Source organism: Tachypleus tridentatus, chromosome 12, assembly GCF_004210375.1.
Source record: "Tachypleus tridentatus isolate NWPU-2018 chromosome 12, ASM421037v1, whole genome shotgun sequence".
Taxonomy (NCBI): domain Eukaryota; kingdom Metazoa; phylum Arthropoda; class Merostomata; order Xiphosura; family Limulidae; genus Tachypleus; species Tachypleus tridentatus.
The window spans coordinates 114,334,382-114,350,229 of NC_134836.1; the positions used below are offsets into that span (position 1 = coordinate 114,334,382).

General features: G+C 33.9%; 1 protein-coding gene across 3 annotated transcripts in view; it reads left to right on the top strand.

The window, feature by feature from the left end:
- Positions 1 to 703: 703 nt before the first annotated feature.
- Positions 704 to 15,848, top strand: part of LOC143234401 (cocaine esterase-like) — a 34,365-nt gene continuing 19,220 nt past the window's right edge. The window contains exons 1-4 of one of the 3 annotated variants that reach the window (XM_076471754.1): positions 704 to 818; positions 1,457 to 1,610; positions 12,747 to 12,887; positions 13,843 to 13,999. In XM_076471754.1, the coding sequence (XP_076327869.1) occupies positions 1,494 to 1,610; positions 12,747 to 12,887; positions 13,843 to 13,999 (415 nt within the window). In that variant the 5' untranslated portion in view covers positions 704 to 818; positions 1,457 to 1,493. Of the gene's footprint in view, positions 1,611 to 12,746; positions 12,888 to 13,842; positions 14,000 to 15,848 lie in introns of all 3 variants that reach the window. The other 2 variants (XM_076471753.1, XM_076471752.1) reach the window with 2 other exon arrangements.

Below are 15,848 nucleotides of genomic sequence, written 5' to 3' on the forward strand. Positions count from 1 at the left end.
ACAGTCGTTTCCGGGTTTCTTTGTGATTTATAAGAGGTGATATAAGGAATGTGAACATTACCAGTTCCTTTGGGTGTCTATTGTTTAAATATTAAATTCATTCTTTAAAAATATCAGTTACGAAATGTGTTTTTATTAGCATTTATTTTATTTTATTAAATTTTAAAACTTTACATATTTACAAAGTAGGATCACAGAGTTTAGTGTTTCTATGACTACCGTATAAACAAAATCACTTATAAAAGTGATGCCGTACATGTGGCAAATCGGTCATTGTACGATCCCTTGTATTATTTACCGTACACTGTTTTATATATATAAGAATAGAGTGAGTGAGAGAAAAGGTTATAGACCTTCTATGTACACATATCAACAATGCAAATACGTTTTCATGAGATTACACGAGCTGGCGAAAATGACCATTAACAAATATGCCTGGATGACAGGAGATAAAGTCATAACTGAGTGACAATACGTAACTGGAATGCTCTTGGTTATTTTTCAACAATGTTACAAACACGTATTACTGTTATTCACACGTCTGTAACTGAAAGCGGTTTGATTTTGGTTTTTGTATTTAATTTTCTAGTTACCCACTTTCACAACCTAATAACCACAATATACCGCATATCATCTACGCAACGTGTTTACCCTTAGAATTAGTTTATCGCATCGAACAAAACCGTTTGGCAAATACGCATATATTTCGCCTAAACACACAAATGTATGCGTGAGTGAAGGACATTAATACATTATGGGCGGCAAAAGGCGTCAGTTCCAAAGAGGAAGCGGCCGGTAGTGATTTGGAAAGTCAAAAGGTGTGTATCCTGTGTTACCACTACCTAGCTATATATCAGTGTTCCCGGTAAAGCACACAATCGCACCATTGTGAACACCATCATTTCCGATGGCGTACTGATGTACTTGTAGAGTCTGCATTTTATTAAAACGTTTCATCTATTACTGGTCTTGTCACTTCTATACCTTCCTCACAATCCCTGAAAGTCGATGCTTTAATAAATGTTTAAACCTCAGAATGTTCTACGGACTGTAGTAAGTTTCGGACTTACGTTTCGAGGTCAGGAACTGTAAACAACGACAATGGTGTAAATAATATAAGAAATTTTTTTTTTCGGATGTTGATTCTTCACTTTAACCGTTGACCAGTTTCAGTAAGGAAATCTGATGACGTGATATATATACACACACACATTTGGTAAGTTAGAAGGGATGCATGTTTAATTGAACCTGCGACATTTTCGAAAAGTTACCAGGTCATTCAGTGACTGTTCGACCTTTACTGGACCAGGGTCTAGAGGTCAGACAGCGAAAAGTTAGAAATAACCTTTAGGATATGCGCATATTTAGAGTGGTAGGAATACCGGTTCAACCACAAAACAATGCAATCAATGTTTTTATTAACGCACTTTGGCTTCATCGGCGTTTTATTCCTCAGCTGGACATCTTGCCAAAGATTTGACTCCTCAGAACTGATGCTTCCTCAAGGACACATTCGTGGTAGATTGTTACAGACCAAGAGTAACCGACGGATCCATGGGTTTCTAGGGATTCCCTATGCTACGGCTCCAATTGGTCCATTTAGATTCAAGGTAGGTTTCTCTCTCTCGTCTCAAAATAAACCTATGCGTTTGCAGAATCTTTGGTTCGGGGTTTTTGCATTACCTTTATTAACTAAACTTTTATACACTCTAGGTTGGAGTGATGACAGAAAATGAAGAAGTAGAAAAAAAGCGAAATATTATATAAATTTAATAATTGTTATCTGATCCATGTTACAATGCAGGTCTCAATAATTACATTGTTCATGGTCTAAGGTGTTACACGTACTGCTCTTTGTTCATTATTTTTTATAGATATAACATTGTTTTGAAATAAGGTGTTATAAGTACTGCACTTTGTTCCTGATTTTTCTATAGATAGTACATTGTTCATGTTCTAAAGTGATGTAAGTTCTATTCCTTGTTCCTGATTTCTCTACTGATATTACACTGTTTATGATCTAAGGCGTTGTAAGTGCTGTTCTTTGTTCCTAATTTTTCCATAGATATCACATTGTTCATGATCTAAGGTGTTGTAAGTACTGCACTTTGTTTACGATTTTTCAACAGATATTACATTGTCCATGATCTAAAGTCATATAAGTACTGCTCTTTGTTCTTGATTTTTCTATAGATATTACATTGTTTTGATCTAAAGTGTTGTAAGTAATGCTCTTTGTTCCTAATTTTTATATATATTACATTGTTCATGATCTAAGGTGTTGTAAATGCTGCTTTTTGTTTCTCAATTTTTTCATAGATATTACAATTTTCATGATCTAAGTGTTGTAAGTACTATTCTTTGTTCCTTATGTTTAAATATATTACATTGTTCATGATCTAAGGTGTTGCAAGTACTAGTCTTTGTTCCTGATTTTTATAGGTATTACATTACTTATGATCTAAGTGTTGTAAGTACTATTCTTTGTTCCTGATTTTTCTACAGATATTACATTGTTCATGATCTAAGGTAATATAAGTTCCGTTCTTTCTTCGAGATTTTTCTACAGATATTATATTGTACCTGATCTAAGGTGATATAAGTACTACTCTTTGCTCCTGGCTTTTCTGCAGATATTACATTGTTCATGATCTAAGGTGTTGTAAGTGTTGTTCTTTATTCCTAATTTTTCCATAGATCTTACATTGTTCATGATTTAAAGTGTTGTAAGTACTATTCTTTATTCCTAATTTTTTACAGGTATTACATAGTTTTATGTAAGGTGTTGTAAGTACTATTTTTTGTTCCTAATTTTTTATATATATTACATTGTTCATGATCTAAGATGTTGTAAGTACTACTCTTTGTTCATAATGTTTCTACAGGTATTACATTGTTCATGATCTAAGGTAATATAAGTACTGCTCATTGTTCCTGATTTTTCTTAGATATTACATTGTTTTGATCTAAGGTGTTGTAAGTACTGCTCTTTGTTCCTAATTTTTCTACAGATATTACATTGTTTTGATCTAATGTGTTATAAGTAATGCTCCTTTTTATTCATAATTTATGTATATATTACATTGTTCATGATCTAAGGTGTTGTAAGTACTATTCTTTGTTCCCGATTTTTATAGATATTACATTGTTCATGATCTAAGTGTTGTAAGTACTGCTTTTGTTCGTGATTTTTCTACAGATATCACATTGTTCATAATCTTAGGTGTTGTAAGTACTATTCTTGGTTCCTCATTTTTTTATATATATATCACATTGTTCATGACCTAAGGTATGGTAAGTACTGCTCATTGTTCATAATTTTTCTACAGATATTGCATTATTCATGATCTCAGGTAATATAAGTAATGATTTTTGTTCCTGATTTTTCTACATGTATTACATTGTTCATGATCTAAGCTAATGTAAGTACTGATTTTTCTACAGATATTACATTGTTCATGATCTAAGGTGTTGTAAGTACTATTCTTGGTTCCTCGTTTTTTATATATATTACATTGTTTCTGATCTAATGTGATATAAGTACTGATTTTTCTACAGATACTACATTGTTTCTGATCTAATGTGATATAAGTACTGATTTTTATACAGATATTACATTGTTTCTGATCTAATGTGATATAAGTACTGATTTTTATACAGATATTACATTGTTTCTGATCTAATGTGATATAAGTACTGATTTTTATACAGATATTACATTGTTTCTGATCTAATGTGATATAAGTACTGATTTTTATACAGATATTACATTGTTTCTGATCTAATGTGATATAAGTACTGATTTTTATACAGATATTACATTGTTTCTGATCTAATGTGATATAAGTACTGATTTTATACAGATATTACATTGTTCTGATCTAATGTGATATAAGTACTGATTTTATACAGATATTACATTGTTTCTGATCTAATGTGATATAAGTACTGATTTTATACAGATATTACATTGTTTCTGATCTAATGTGATATAAGTACTGATTTTATACAGATATTACATTGTTTCTGATCTAATGTGATATAAGTACTGATTTTTATACAGATATTACATTGTTTCTGATCTAATGTGATATAAGTACTGATTTTATACAGATATTACATTGTTCTGATTTAATGTGATATAAGTACTGATTTTATACAGATATTACATTGTTTCTGATCTAATGTGATATAAGTACTGATTTTTATACAGATATTACATTGTTCATGATTTAATGTGATATAAGTACTGCACTTTGTTTCTAATTGTTCTATGGCTATTACATTGTTCCTTTGATCCTGATTTCTTGTACACTGACCATGCTCTATGGTGTTACAATACCTGCATTTTCGTCCTGTTTATGCTACTATTACTTCGTTGGCCATGCTCTATGGTGTTGTAATACCGGCATTTTTGTCCTGTTTATGCTACTATTACTTCGTTGACCATGCTCTATGGTGTTACAATACCTGCATTTTTGTCCTGTTTATGCTACTATTACTTCGTTGACCATGCTCTATGGTGTTACAATACCTGCATTTTCGTCCTGTTTATGCAACAATTACTTCGTTGGCCATGCTCTATGGTGTTGTAATAATTGTTCTTTCGCCTTCAGTATAGTAAGGAATCTTCTTTGGCGTCGTTGTTTGTGTTCTGTGATTATTATAAATTACTATACGAGCTGTGCTGTTTGATGTTGCTTATAAAGGAATTAAAAATAGTTTTACAGAGTGAAAAGTTGTTATTTGTTGTTAAGCACAACCCCTGTTTCTAGCAGTATCGGTCCGCAGTCATCCGTTTGTTTCACTGGGAGAGCGGAGTGAAAATAGTTCAAACTGAATTCGTGTAGTTAAGCCAATCTAATGCCATTGGTTTCACTATTTCAGTCATAATCTATATTTACATATAAAAGCTATGGATTTGTTTATACAGTTAGTTTATATCAATCGTCATAGCTAAAAATGATATTTCATATAACTGTGTATATCCTTAAACTTCACTGAATTACTAGTGAAGCTGATAAAACTTAAAACAAGTGGTTATAAAACCTTTCTTATTATTACTTAAGTGCGGTTATTTAATAACTTGTAGATTCTTGATAATCTGGAACATAAACACATAGATTATATATATTTATTAAATTATTCTAGAATGTTATCTTGAAACAAATCATTTTGTCCAATATTGCGTATTTCCTGAAATTACACATGGTTTAGTGCAAAACGATTAATTAAACTTCAAAATCCAGTGTTTGTTTTTTAGATATAAAACGTATAAAAAGTGTGTATCGTTTTGTAAAGTAGAACGAAGTTGGAAGAAGATAATTAGATGTTTCAATGTCTGTTTCACACTTTCTGTTTCATCTCCGAAAAATTGTTTTATTTCATATCAATCTGTTTTAATAACACAGAAAAAGAATTCTGTGAATTTACTTGTTTTACCTATCTACGAAGCTGTAGCAAAACTGGCGTGTTTTTTTTTTTTCGAACCACCATTTTAAGAACAAAACGAAAAGTGCGATTGTATAAGCACCCTTTGTGGGTTTTTTTGTAGGAATCCGGTTTTAACCTCTCTATATCATGTTTGTTAACTTGTTTGTTGTCAGGCACAAATCTATACAGTGAGTTATCAGTGCTCTGCCCGCTGCAGGTTTTGAAACACGACTTTTAACGGTATAACCTTCAGGGTTACCCCTGGGTCACGGGGGGGGGGATGTAACCAGTTACAGTTCATTTATCGTATCGGTCGGCAAGATATTTCGTCTGAGAAAATTGATGTTATATAAACGGGAATTTTAAATAACAACTGTTGACTTACAAACGTTTTATAACTATTTTAATTAAAAAAGTTAAACATGCGGATACTTTTTGTTATCCCCAAAATTAACCATTTTCATTTTTGTTAAAGAAACTTGTCAGATTTTTATTATTCTCTCTTTCTTCCTTTTTTTTTTTTGGTTTATTACCTGTTTGTTGCTTAGTCTTTGAAGAAACTTTTCCCTATGTTACGTGCCTTTTCCTTCTCAAGACCGTGAACAAGGCCTACTGTTGTTACTTATATCAGAGTAGTGGAAAACCCACGGAACTGTTGCCAAGCGTGAAAGTTGAGCAGTAATACGATGTTGAAATAACCACCCAAATACACGAAATGTGGGTTTTTTGAAGGACTCGTCGAAAAGAGCAAATATTACTTTTATGAAGAGACAGCTGTAGTTGTCCTGGTAAACAGGTAGATTACTGAATAGGAAAGGCACTGAGAGATAAGACGGATAACCAGATAAATGTTATAGAAAAAAAAAAACCACAAGATAGAAAGTTTCCCTTCCGGATACTACAAAACACTTATTTCAACTTAACGTGATAATAATAATAAAAAAACATGTAATAACCTTAAATTTCTTTCCAAATCACGCAAATTCTGTATCCCAGTAGGACTTACAAGTCATAAGGCCTGCTTTTAGTAAGGTTCCGTGATGGAAGTGACTTTGCTATACTTGAGAATGTTATCATGTTTGAAACACTAAACGCGATTATTGGTAATTAAACCAATCTAAAAATAACATTCCGGAACCTGAAACAGTAGTTGAGTAAATTATGATTACAAGTTACCTTTACAATTCCCCCCTTTATTTTACTTCAGAAATTAAGGATAGCGTGTATATTAAAAGGCTGTTGTATTTTTTATTCAACAACTCCCATTTAATCTATCTAACGCTTTGTTCACCACGGGGAATCGAAACCCAGATTTTAGTACTGCGAGTCCGTGAACTCACCTTTACCTGTTGGTATACGTAAGTCAGGGAAACGAAATTATTTTAATACTTTAACAGCAAGACACACGCACAGACAAACCTATGGTATATATACTTATGTGAACTCTAAACATTAAGTTCAAAGCAGAACAGCGGGAAAGTTAGAACAGTTTAAGAACGTTGCTTGGAATACTCCATGTTATTATATTCTGATATGGTGTTATTAATATTAACCTGAATAACTAGGATTCATTAGTTTCTTACAAACTGACCAACGTTTTGAATGGATTTGCATTGTCATTACTTCTTTGTCTCTCCATTTTTTATTTTTCCTTTTTCATAACACTGCCGACTCTGAAAAATAGGATATATATATACACATACGTGTGGGTGGGTTCAGTGCTATATTCTGTTGGTTTTTATTTTTGACCTTTGACCTGCTAGAATTCGGTTTAAATCCTTATACTGTGTACACCTACCGTTTTACATTTCCGTAGACACCCCAAAACCCAAATACACATTATAGCTGTCCACACTATGATTTGTAACATTTTCTTTGTGTTTTGTTTCCTGTTAAGTTTTTTGGCCTGATTTTTACAGTTTACACACAAAACACTCATACATACGTATAGATAAACACACATACAAACACATACATATACAAACACACACATATACATACACACTCATAGAAACATACACAATATACATATACAAACATACACATACATACACACACACATATACAAACATATACATATGAAAACAAACACACACATATACAAACATATACATATGAAAACATACACACACACACATATATATATATACACATCCATACACACATTAACAGCCAAGTTAAATGTTCACTCTTATAAAATTTAAGAATCGCTACAGATGTCTTGTCCAGTGATACGTTTTAAACCATCAAGAATCAGGTAACTAACAGAACAATAGCGACGTTTGGAAGTGGAATCTACATGAATTATCCTTACTGAATATTCAGTTTATAAATCTATTTAATAAAGTGTTTTTGATGAATTTGTTGTTTTAAGAAAACAAGGAAGAAAAACATTTAACTGGACAACACAAGTATGATCTTGTGAAATATCATAACACATCAAACACGTTTCAGAAGAGACTTCAGCTATAACTTTCTGTTGTTTTACAGTGACAGTTTGTTTGTTGTTTGTTCTTTGAATTTCGCACAAAGCTACACGAGGGCTATCTGTGCTAGCTGTCCCTAATTTAGTAGTGTAAGACTAGAGGGAAGGCAGCTAGTTATCACCACCCACCGCCAACTTTTGGGCTACTCTTTTACCAACGAATAGTGGGATTTATCGTCACGTTATAACAACCCCACGGCTGAAAGTGCGGTCATGTTTGGTGCGAGCGGGATGCGAACCCGCGACCCTCAGATCACGAGTCACACGCCTCAACACGTTGGGCCATGCCGGGCTTTAAAAAGAGTTACTCTGTGTTTGTGTGTTCTCTTATAGCAAAGCCACATCGGGCTATTTGCTGAGCCCACCGAGGGGAATCGAACCCCTGATGTTAGCGTTGTAAATCCGAAGACATACCGCTGTACTAGCGGGGGGCTTACGAAATTGAATTTTTTGTGTGTTTTTTTTTGTTAATGATAACCGAAAAACAAATCAGCCAGGGCAGGAAGATTCTCCAAAATTAATAATCGTACAAATGATTACTTGGAACATGATAGTAGCCTTTTGTTTAGCCTATCACTTCTAAATTAGCGCAGATAGCCCCCTGGTAGCTTGGTGCAAAATTCCAGAAACAAAGAAACAAATAAAACTCATCGTAACCGATATAAGGTACCTAATAAAATCAGTTACCCGGAAAGTTTTTACAGACCCGGAAAACAACAGACGATGTACCATATCTAAAAAGAACATAATGGATTCAATTATGTTAAAGGGTTAAAAAACAGAAACAAACACGATTCAGAAAAGTCAAAGAGATTTTGCGGCTGATAAGCAGTTTCTAGGAAACTCAAACGTTTTGACCGAGAGGGACCATTGCTTTATTTTAGTTTTCATATACTTTTTGTTATTTTACTTTTTCGTGAAAAAAATATCTTCTATACAAAGATTATCCTTTCTAAGAAGTGGAAGAAATAAATGAAAGTTCATTCGCAGATATTTGTCTTTTAATGGTACATAAAATATAAAAAATACTTTACTGTAATTTCATCCACTAGTTGAGATAGCTGTGAACGTTTCATAATCACGGATTCAACTGAGACATTGGTCGCTTTCAAACTGTGTATTTGAACAAAATTATTCTGGTATAGTTTGTTTGATTTTTGAATTTCGCGCAAAGCTACTAGAGGGACATATGCGCCAGCTGTCCCTAATTTAACAGTGTAAGACCAGAGGGAAAACAGCTTGTCACCACTACCCACCATCGACTTTTAGGCTGCTCTTTTACAAACGAATAGTGGTATTGATCGTCACATTATAACGACCCCACGGCTGAAAGGGCGAGCATGTTTGGTGTGACGGGGATTCGAACCCGCGATCCTCAGATTACGAGTCGAACGCCTTTACCCCCGTGGCCATGTAGGGCCCACTGGTATAGTTTAATTGGACTACAAATTTAATAAACGAGACCACAGACTTCAGGCCTTGAGACAGCTTAGAATTTAATCCCACAAACATTCACATGTGCTGATGTAGGATGAAGAAGGCAGGTCTCACATATCATAACCAGAGATGTAATTGCAGTGATTAGATTCTTGTTTTCAAAACAAAAATAATTTTTGAAAGATTTCCAAACATCAACATTATTCTAGTCCTGTACTTTTGTATCTACTACTACTCTTGAAGATTTTCTCTAGTGACTCAGTCCTAAAGTTATGGAGTTACGATAGTAGTTTCTCACGATAAACAAAGATCTCATATTCCTCTGTGTAACTCCGCGCTAAAGAAAACAAAACACCAACCATTTACATATACTTAATTTGTAATTTTAACTCAAAAACAAGACGAAACAAAAGCAAATTAAACAAAGAAACGTTGCATCAACTGAAAAAATCCCAGGATACAAGTTACAATGTGGGATTATAGTTAGATCCAAGGGTACAAGTTACAACGTGGGATTATAGTTAGATCCAAGGGTACAAGTTACAATGTGGGATTATAGTTAGATACCAGGGTACAAGTTACAATGTGGGATTATAATTAGATCCCTGGGTACAAGTTACAATGTGGGATTATAGGTAGATCCCAGGGTACAAGTTACAATGTGGGATTATAATTGATGCAGCTTTTTGTTTAATTTGTTATTGTTTTTGAGTTTGGATCTGCTGTTTTTAACGCAGTGCTTCCTTCTGATTTTACTTATTTTACTGTTTAACTTTATTAAAATGTATTTTCACTAACATACATACATATATATTATGTACTCCAATGACAAACCTTGCAGATAAACGTTTCTGAATTTGCACATAAATACCGTATATAAGATGTTTTATTTTTTTTAAAGATTAAATCCGTAGAGCAAGCGTTTTGGAAATCCGGATTCAAACGATACAAGCGGATGACAATGGTAACTCATTCACCACCACCCATAGAGAGGGCGCCAATCCATCGCATGTTAACTAACTCCCCAAAGACACGACGGTATGACACGAGCCAGTTTCGAATTCGCAGCTACTCGATTACGAATCGAAAGAGCGGGCCACTGAGTCACGTTGTGTTTCTAAACATCTTCATACATCGGGTTTTGTCTGGTGTCTCCTAAAGTTTGTATTACTACGTTCTGACAGAAAACACCAGCAATATATATTAAGAGCATAGAACACATAAGTAAAATCTTGTGTGTGTATGTGTGTGTTGAAATATAATTTTAAACGTGATAAGTAGTGAGAGTACAAGGTTACCTCTGATCCAGTTGCGCGTGCGCTCGTATGTGCGTACGAAAAATGAAATGCACAAATAGCAACTACTCTGTGAAACTGAACATTATGTCTTTTCTTTCAAAACTCTCATTTACGTCGCGAAATACAAATAAAATACAACGGCAAAAAAATTCATCCGTCGGTCGTACAAAATGTAACCTGTTTCAAGCAGGACTTGTCGGGTCATGCACCACGTTGTTTCCCTGTTGATTCTTACAACACAATCAAATAAACCCACTTTATTTCTCGTTAAGAAGTTAAACAGGATTGTTCTGACTTTGACAGGGCCCGGTATGGCCAGGTGGTTAGAACGCTGGACTCGTAATTTGAGGGTCGCGGGTTTAAATCCCCGTCACACCAAACATGCTCGCCCTTTCAGCCGTTGGTCGTTATAATGCTACGGTCAATCCCACTATTGAACTTCACGACACGTGTAACAGTGTTTTCTATAGATTACACAAATTTACAACACAAGGATCCGATATTTCCTACAAACTTTAGAATTTTACAGTACAAGGACCAGATGTTAAGTATAGATACTATAGCTTCACAAGACAAGGACTTATGTTATCTACAAACTTTAGAACCTTACAGTACAAGGACCAGATGTTAAGTATAGATACTATAGCTTCACAAGACAAGGACTTATGTTATCTACAAACTTTAGAACCTTACAGTACAAGGACCAGATGTTAAGTATAGATACTATAGCTTCACAAGACAAGGACTTATGTTATCTATAAACTTTAGAACCTTACAGTACAAGGACCAGATGTTAAGTATAGATACTATAGCTTCACAAGACAAGGACTTATGTTATCTACAAACTTTAGAACCTTACAGTACAAGGACCAGATGTTAAGTATAGATACTATAGCTTCACAAGACAAGGACTTATGTTATCTACAAACTTTAGAACCTTACAGTACAAGGACCAGATGTTAAGTATAGATACTATAGCTTCACAAGACAAGGACTTATGTTATCTACAAACTTTAGAACCTTACAGTACAAGGACCAGATGTTAAGTATAGATACTATAGCTTCACAAGACAAGGACTTATGTTATCTACAAACTTTAGAACCTTACAGTACAAGGACCAGATGTTAAGTATAGATACTATAGCTTCACAAGACAAGGACTTATGTTATCTATAAACTTTAGAACCTTACAGTACAAGGACCAGATGTTAAGTATAGATACTATAGCTTCACAAGACAAGGACTTATGTTATCTACAAACTTTAGAACCTTACAGTACAAGGACCAGATGTTAAGTATAGATACTATAGCTTCACAAGACAAGGACTTATGTTATCTACAAACTTTAGAACCTTACAGTACAAGGACCAGATGTTAAGTATAGATACTATAGCTTCACAAGACAAGGACTTATGTTATCTACAAACTTTAGAACCTTACAGTACAAGGACCAGATGTTAAATACAGATACCAGAACTAAAGATCATAAAAGCTGAGGTTAATATGCACTTAAGAACTTCACAACACAAGAGACTTGTGCTGTCTACAGACTAAATAAACGCGCAAGAGAGTTAAGTGTAAGCAATCCTAAACTTTCAAATAAGACCAAAACCATCTATGTCACGAATTACAAACAGTAGAAAAACACAACGATGAGAAATAACTTCTCAATAAACTTTATGCAATTCCTAAAAAATTAATAGAGGTAAGACACAGATGTTTAATTTGGTATAACACACGCAGGACTCTTCGGGGAACCTAAGAAAATGAAGGAATATTTTTAAACACATTTCCTATCTAAAACTTGATACGTTTTATAAAAGTTGTGTTTCTATAGTATGTTCTTCTGTTCTGCCTCATTAACGTTGTCGGTCACTGAAGCTCGGAAATGGTATCTTTTATTCACTCATTTATTGGTGTTTGTTTTTTGTCCACTGTTAAAGTGCATCTTTCACAAATGTCTATTTTTGTCAGAGGAAGAATAGATGTCACAAGCCCTAATATTATCGCTCTCTTTATTTCCTGAACATAAACTCTTATAAATTCATCTTCAGCATTTTAAACTATTAAATGTTTATTAAACTTGGATTTAGGCTTCCGTCCGACACCCAGGCTGGAGCGACACACTCGACGCCACAGAATACAGATCCAGTTGTCCACAGGTTGATCCAAGAGGGATGCAGACAGGAGGTGAGGACTGCTTGTTTCTCAACGTCTTCACTCCTAGGCTTCCGGTACGTAGCATTTTCTCTCATTCAGTAACGCCACCTATATTCGTATATAGTGTCACAGAGACAAACTGAATGGCTCCCAGATTTATTTGATTAATGTTAGCTTTCGCCGCCATATTTTAAATTTTTTGTTTGTTGTTGAGCGCAAAGCTACACAACTGGCTATCTGCGCTGTGTTCACCACAGGTATCGAAACCTAGTGTTTACCATTACAACTCCATTGACTTAACGCTGAGCCATTTTGGGGAAAGGTGGAATATGTTGCTCAATTGTAATAGTTTTAACATATGTCACTAGATGTCGCGTTACTCCGTATTGGTTTATAAAAAATGTGTAGTTATTTCGGATATTTTATATAATATTTACAACGTTTTTGAAGGAATCTTAGAAATACGAAAGAACTATAACTGTTTTTGTCTTTTGAAAATTTTAATTAAATATTTCTATTGTGTTAACCAGTGCCGTAGTTATTACATATAATGTTCAATAACATATCTTTCAAAAAAAAAAGTTGTCGTTTTACGTGTAATATGTTTCAGAAGAAGGATGGCTGTAACAAAAAACACACAATCTGAAATATATAAAGATACAAGCACAAGTTTATGTTCTACAACGCTAATGAAGAGAACATTCTGAAAAAATGTTGAAACATCAACATAAATCTATGATCCACAATGAACATGAAGAGTTCACACAATGTGAAAAATACTGAAGCATCAACATAAATCTATGATCCACAATGAACATGAAGAGTTCACACAATGTGAAAAATACTGAAGCATCAACATAAATCTATGTTCCACAACATTAATGAAGAGATCACACAACTTGAAAATTACGAAAACAGCAACTTCTCTGTTGTTTTTATTATGTAAATTTCGAGACTGTTTTTATTCAATAAATATACATTTTCAATCCCATGGACTAAACATCAATTGTTTTTTTAATATTTCTGAAGAACGATAACTACCGTGGGTCGTCTACAAATTACCCGGTAATGGTCTTTATTCACGGTGGATATTTCGACAGCGGTTCCAGCAGTCAGTATGGGCCAGAGAAGCTAGTGGACAAAGGTGTGGTTCTGGTAACCTTTAATTATCGTCTGGGGATTTTGGGTAAGTTAAATATTCCTACAGAACTTACTGATAGTAATATATCGCTATTTCAATTTAGTTTGTTTTGTGATTTTTACACTAAAATGAAAGGACGAGTGGAGGAAACGTTTTACTCATTCTAATAAAATAATAATAATTTTCCAGCTACCAATTGTAGGCTGTGAGGAATTGAAATGTGACTTACCATTCAGTGAAACTATTCATCCTTGTATTAAGAAAATGATGTTTTAAAAAAAAATCTTTCTCGGATTCCTTTCTACCAAACAGTCATTAGATAAGAAGAAATCATTTGTTCAGCGCGAAAATTCAGGGTTTGTTTCCCTAGAGTGGACAGAGAGCATTGTGTAGTTTTACGCTAAAATAAAGAAATTTTTTCCTCGGTAAAACAAAACAACGGTGATATAGTTAAAACATAAACAATAACAACAATAATATGGTTAAAACATGACAACAATAATATATTTAAAAATAAACAATAACAACATTAATATATTTAAAACTTAAATAACGACAACAATAATATATTTGAAACATAAACAACAACAATAATATATTTAAACCATAAACAATAACAACAATAATATATTTAAAAATAAACAATAACAACAATAATATATTTAAAACTTAAACAACAACAATAATGTATTTAAAACAATAACAACAATAATATATTTGAAACATAAACAACAACAATAATATATTTAAACCATAAACAATAACAACAATAATATATTTAAAATATAAACAGCAACAACAATGATATATTAAAAACATTTTCTCTCAGGTTTTTTATCTCATAAGAATATTTTGGTTTTTTGGTTTGTTTCGGAACTTCGCGCATAGCTACGCGATGGTTATCTGCGCTAGCTGTTACTAATTTAGCAATGGAATTCTAGAGGGAGGGCAACTACTCCTCACTACATGCCGCCAACTCCTGGGTTACTCTTTTACCAAGAAATAATAGGACTGACCGTCACAATATAACGCCCCCACGGCTGAAAATGCGAGCATGCGAGTCGAATGCACTAACCACCTGGCCATGTGGGGCCTCTAAAGAGTAACCTGTGACGGGAATTCAAACCTGCAATCTTTCAATTGGAAATCGAACGCCCTAACCACCTGTCCATATCGAGTCTCTAAAGAGTAATCAGACAACAAGAGTCGTAGCCTAAATCTGACGCAGTACCACCTCTCCCCCAGTAACAGTGGTATGTCTGCGGACACACACCGCTAAGAACCAGGTTTCAGTACCGGTGGAGGGTAGAGCCCAGATAGCCCATCGTGTAGCCTTGTGCTTGTTTCAAAGATTGATTTATATTTTGTTCTATATTATCACACGTGTCTGATATTAATTACATTTTCTTATTTTTCATCTTTAACTAATAAGTCGTATCACATTGTCTCACAGTGGTACAAAGTTATGTCTGGGGATTTACAACGCTAGAAACCGAATTTCGATACCCGTGGCGGGCAGAACACAAATAGCTCATTGTGTAGCTCTGTGTTTAACCACAAACAAACTAATAAGGCTATGTTCATTCTAAATGTTTTTAGTTGTTCTTTCTCGAGTGCATATTCTGAAATTATTTCTTTCAATAACCTGTTAACAGGTATCAAACATCTGATATCAAACTCAAATTGCACCCTAGCGGCTCAGCGAAAAGTAAGAGGGCTTACAGTTCTAAAATATGATTTCGATACCCTCAGTGGGCATAGCGTAGACCGCTGTGCAAATTTATACTCAATAATAATAAACATTTTACCACAGAAACAGGTCAATCAATTGTACCACGTACCTATGACATAACGCCCTCTGTGGGAAAGTTCTGAACTATATTCTCATGACACA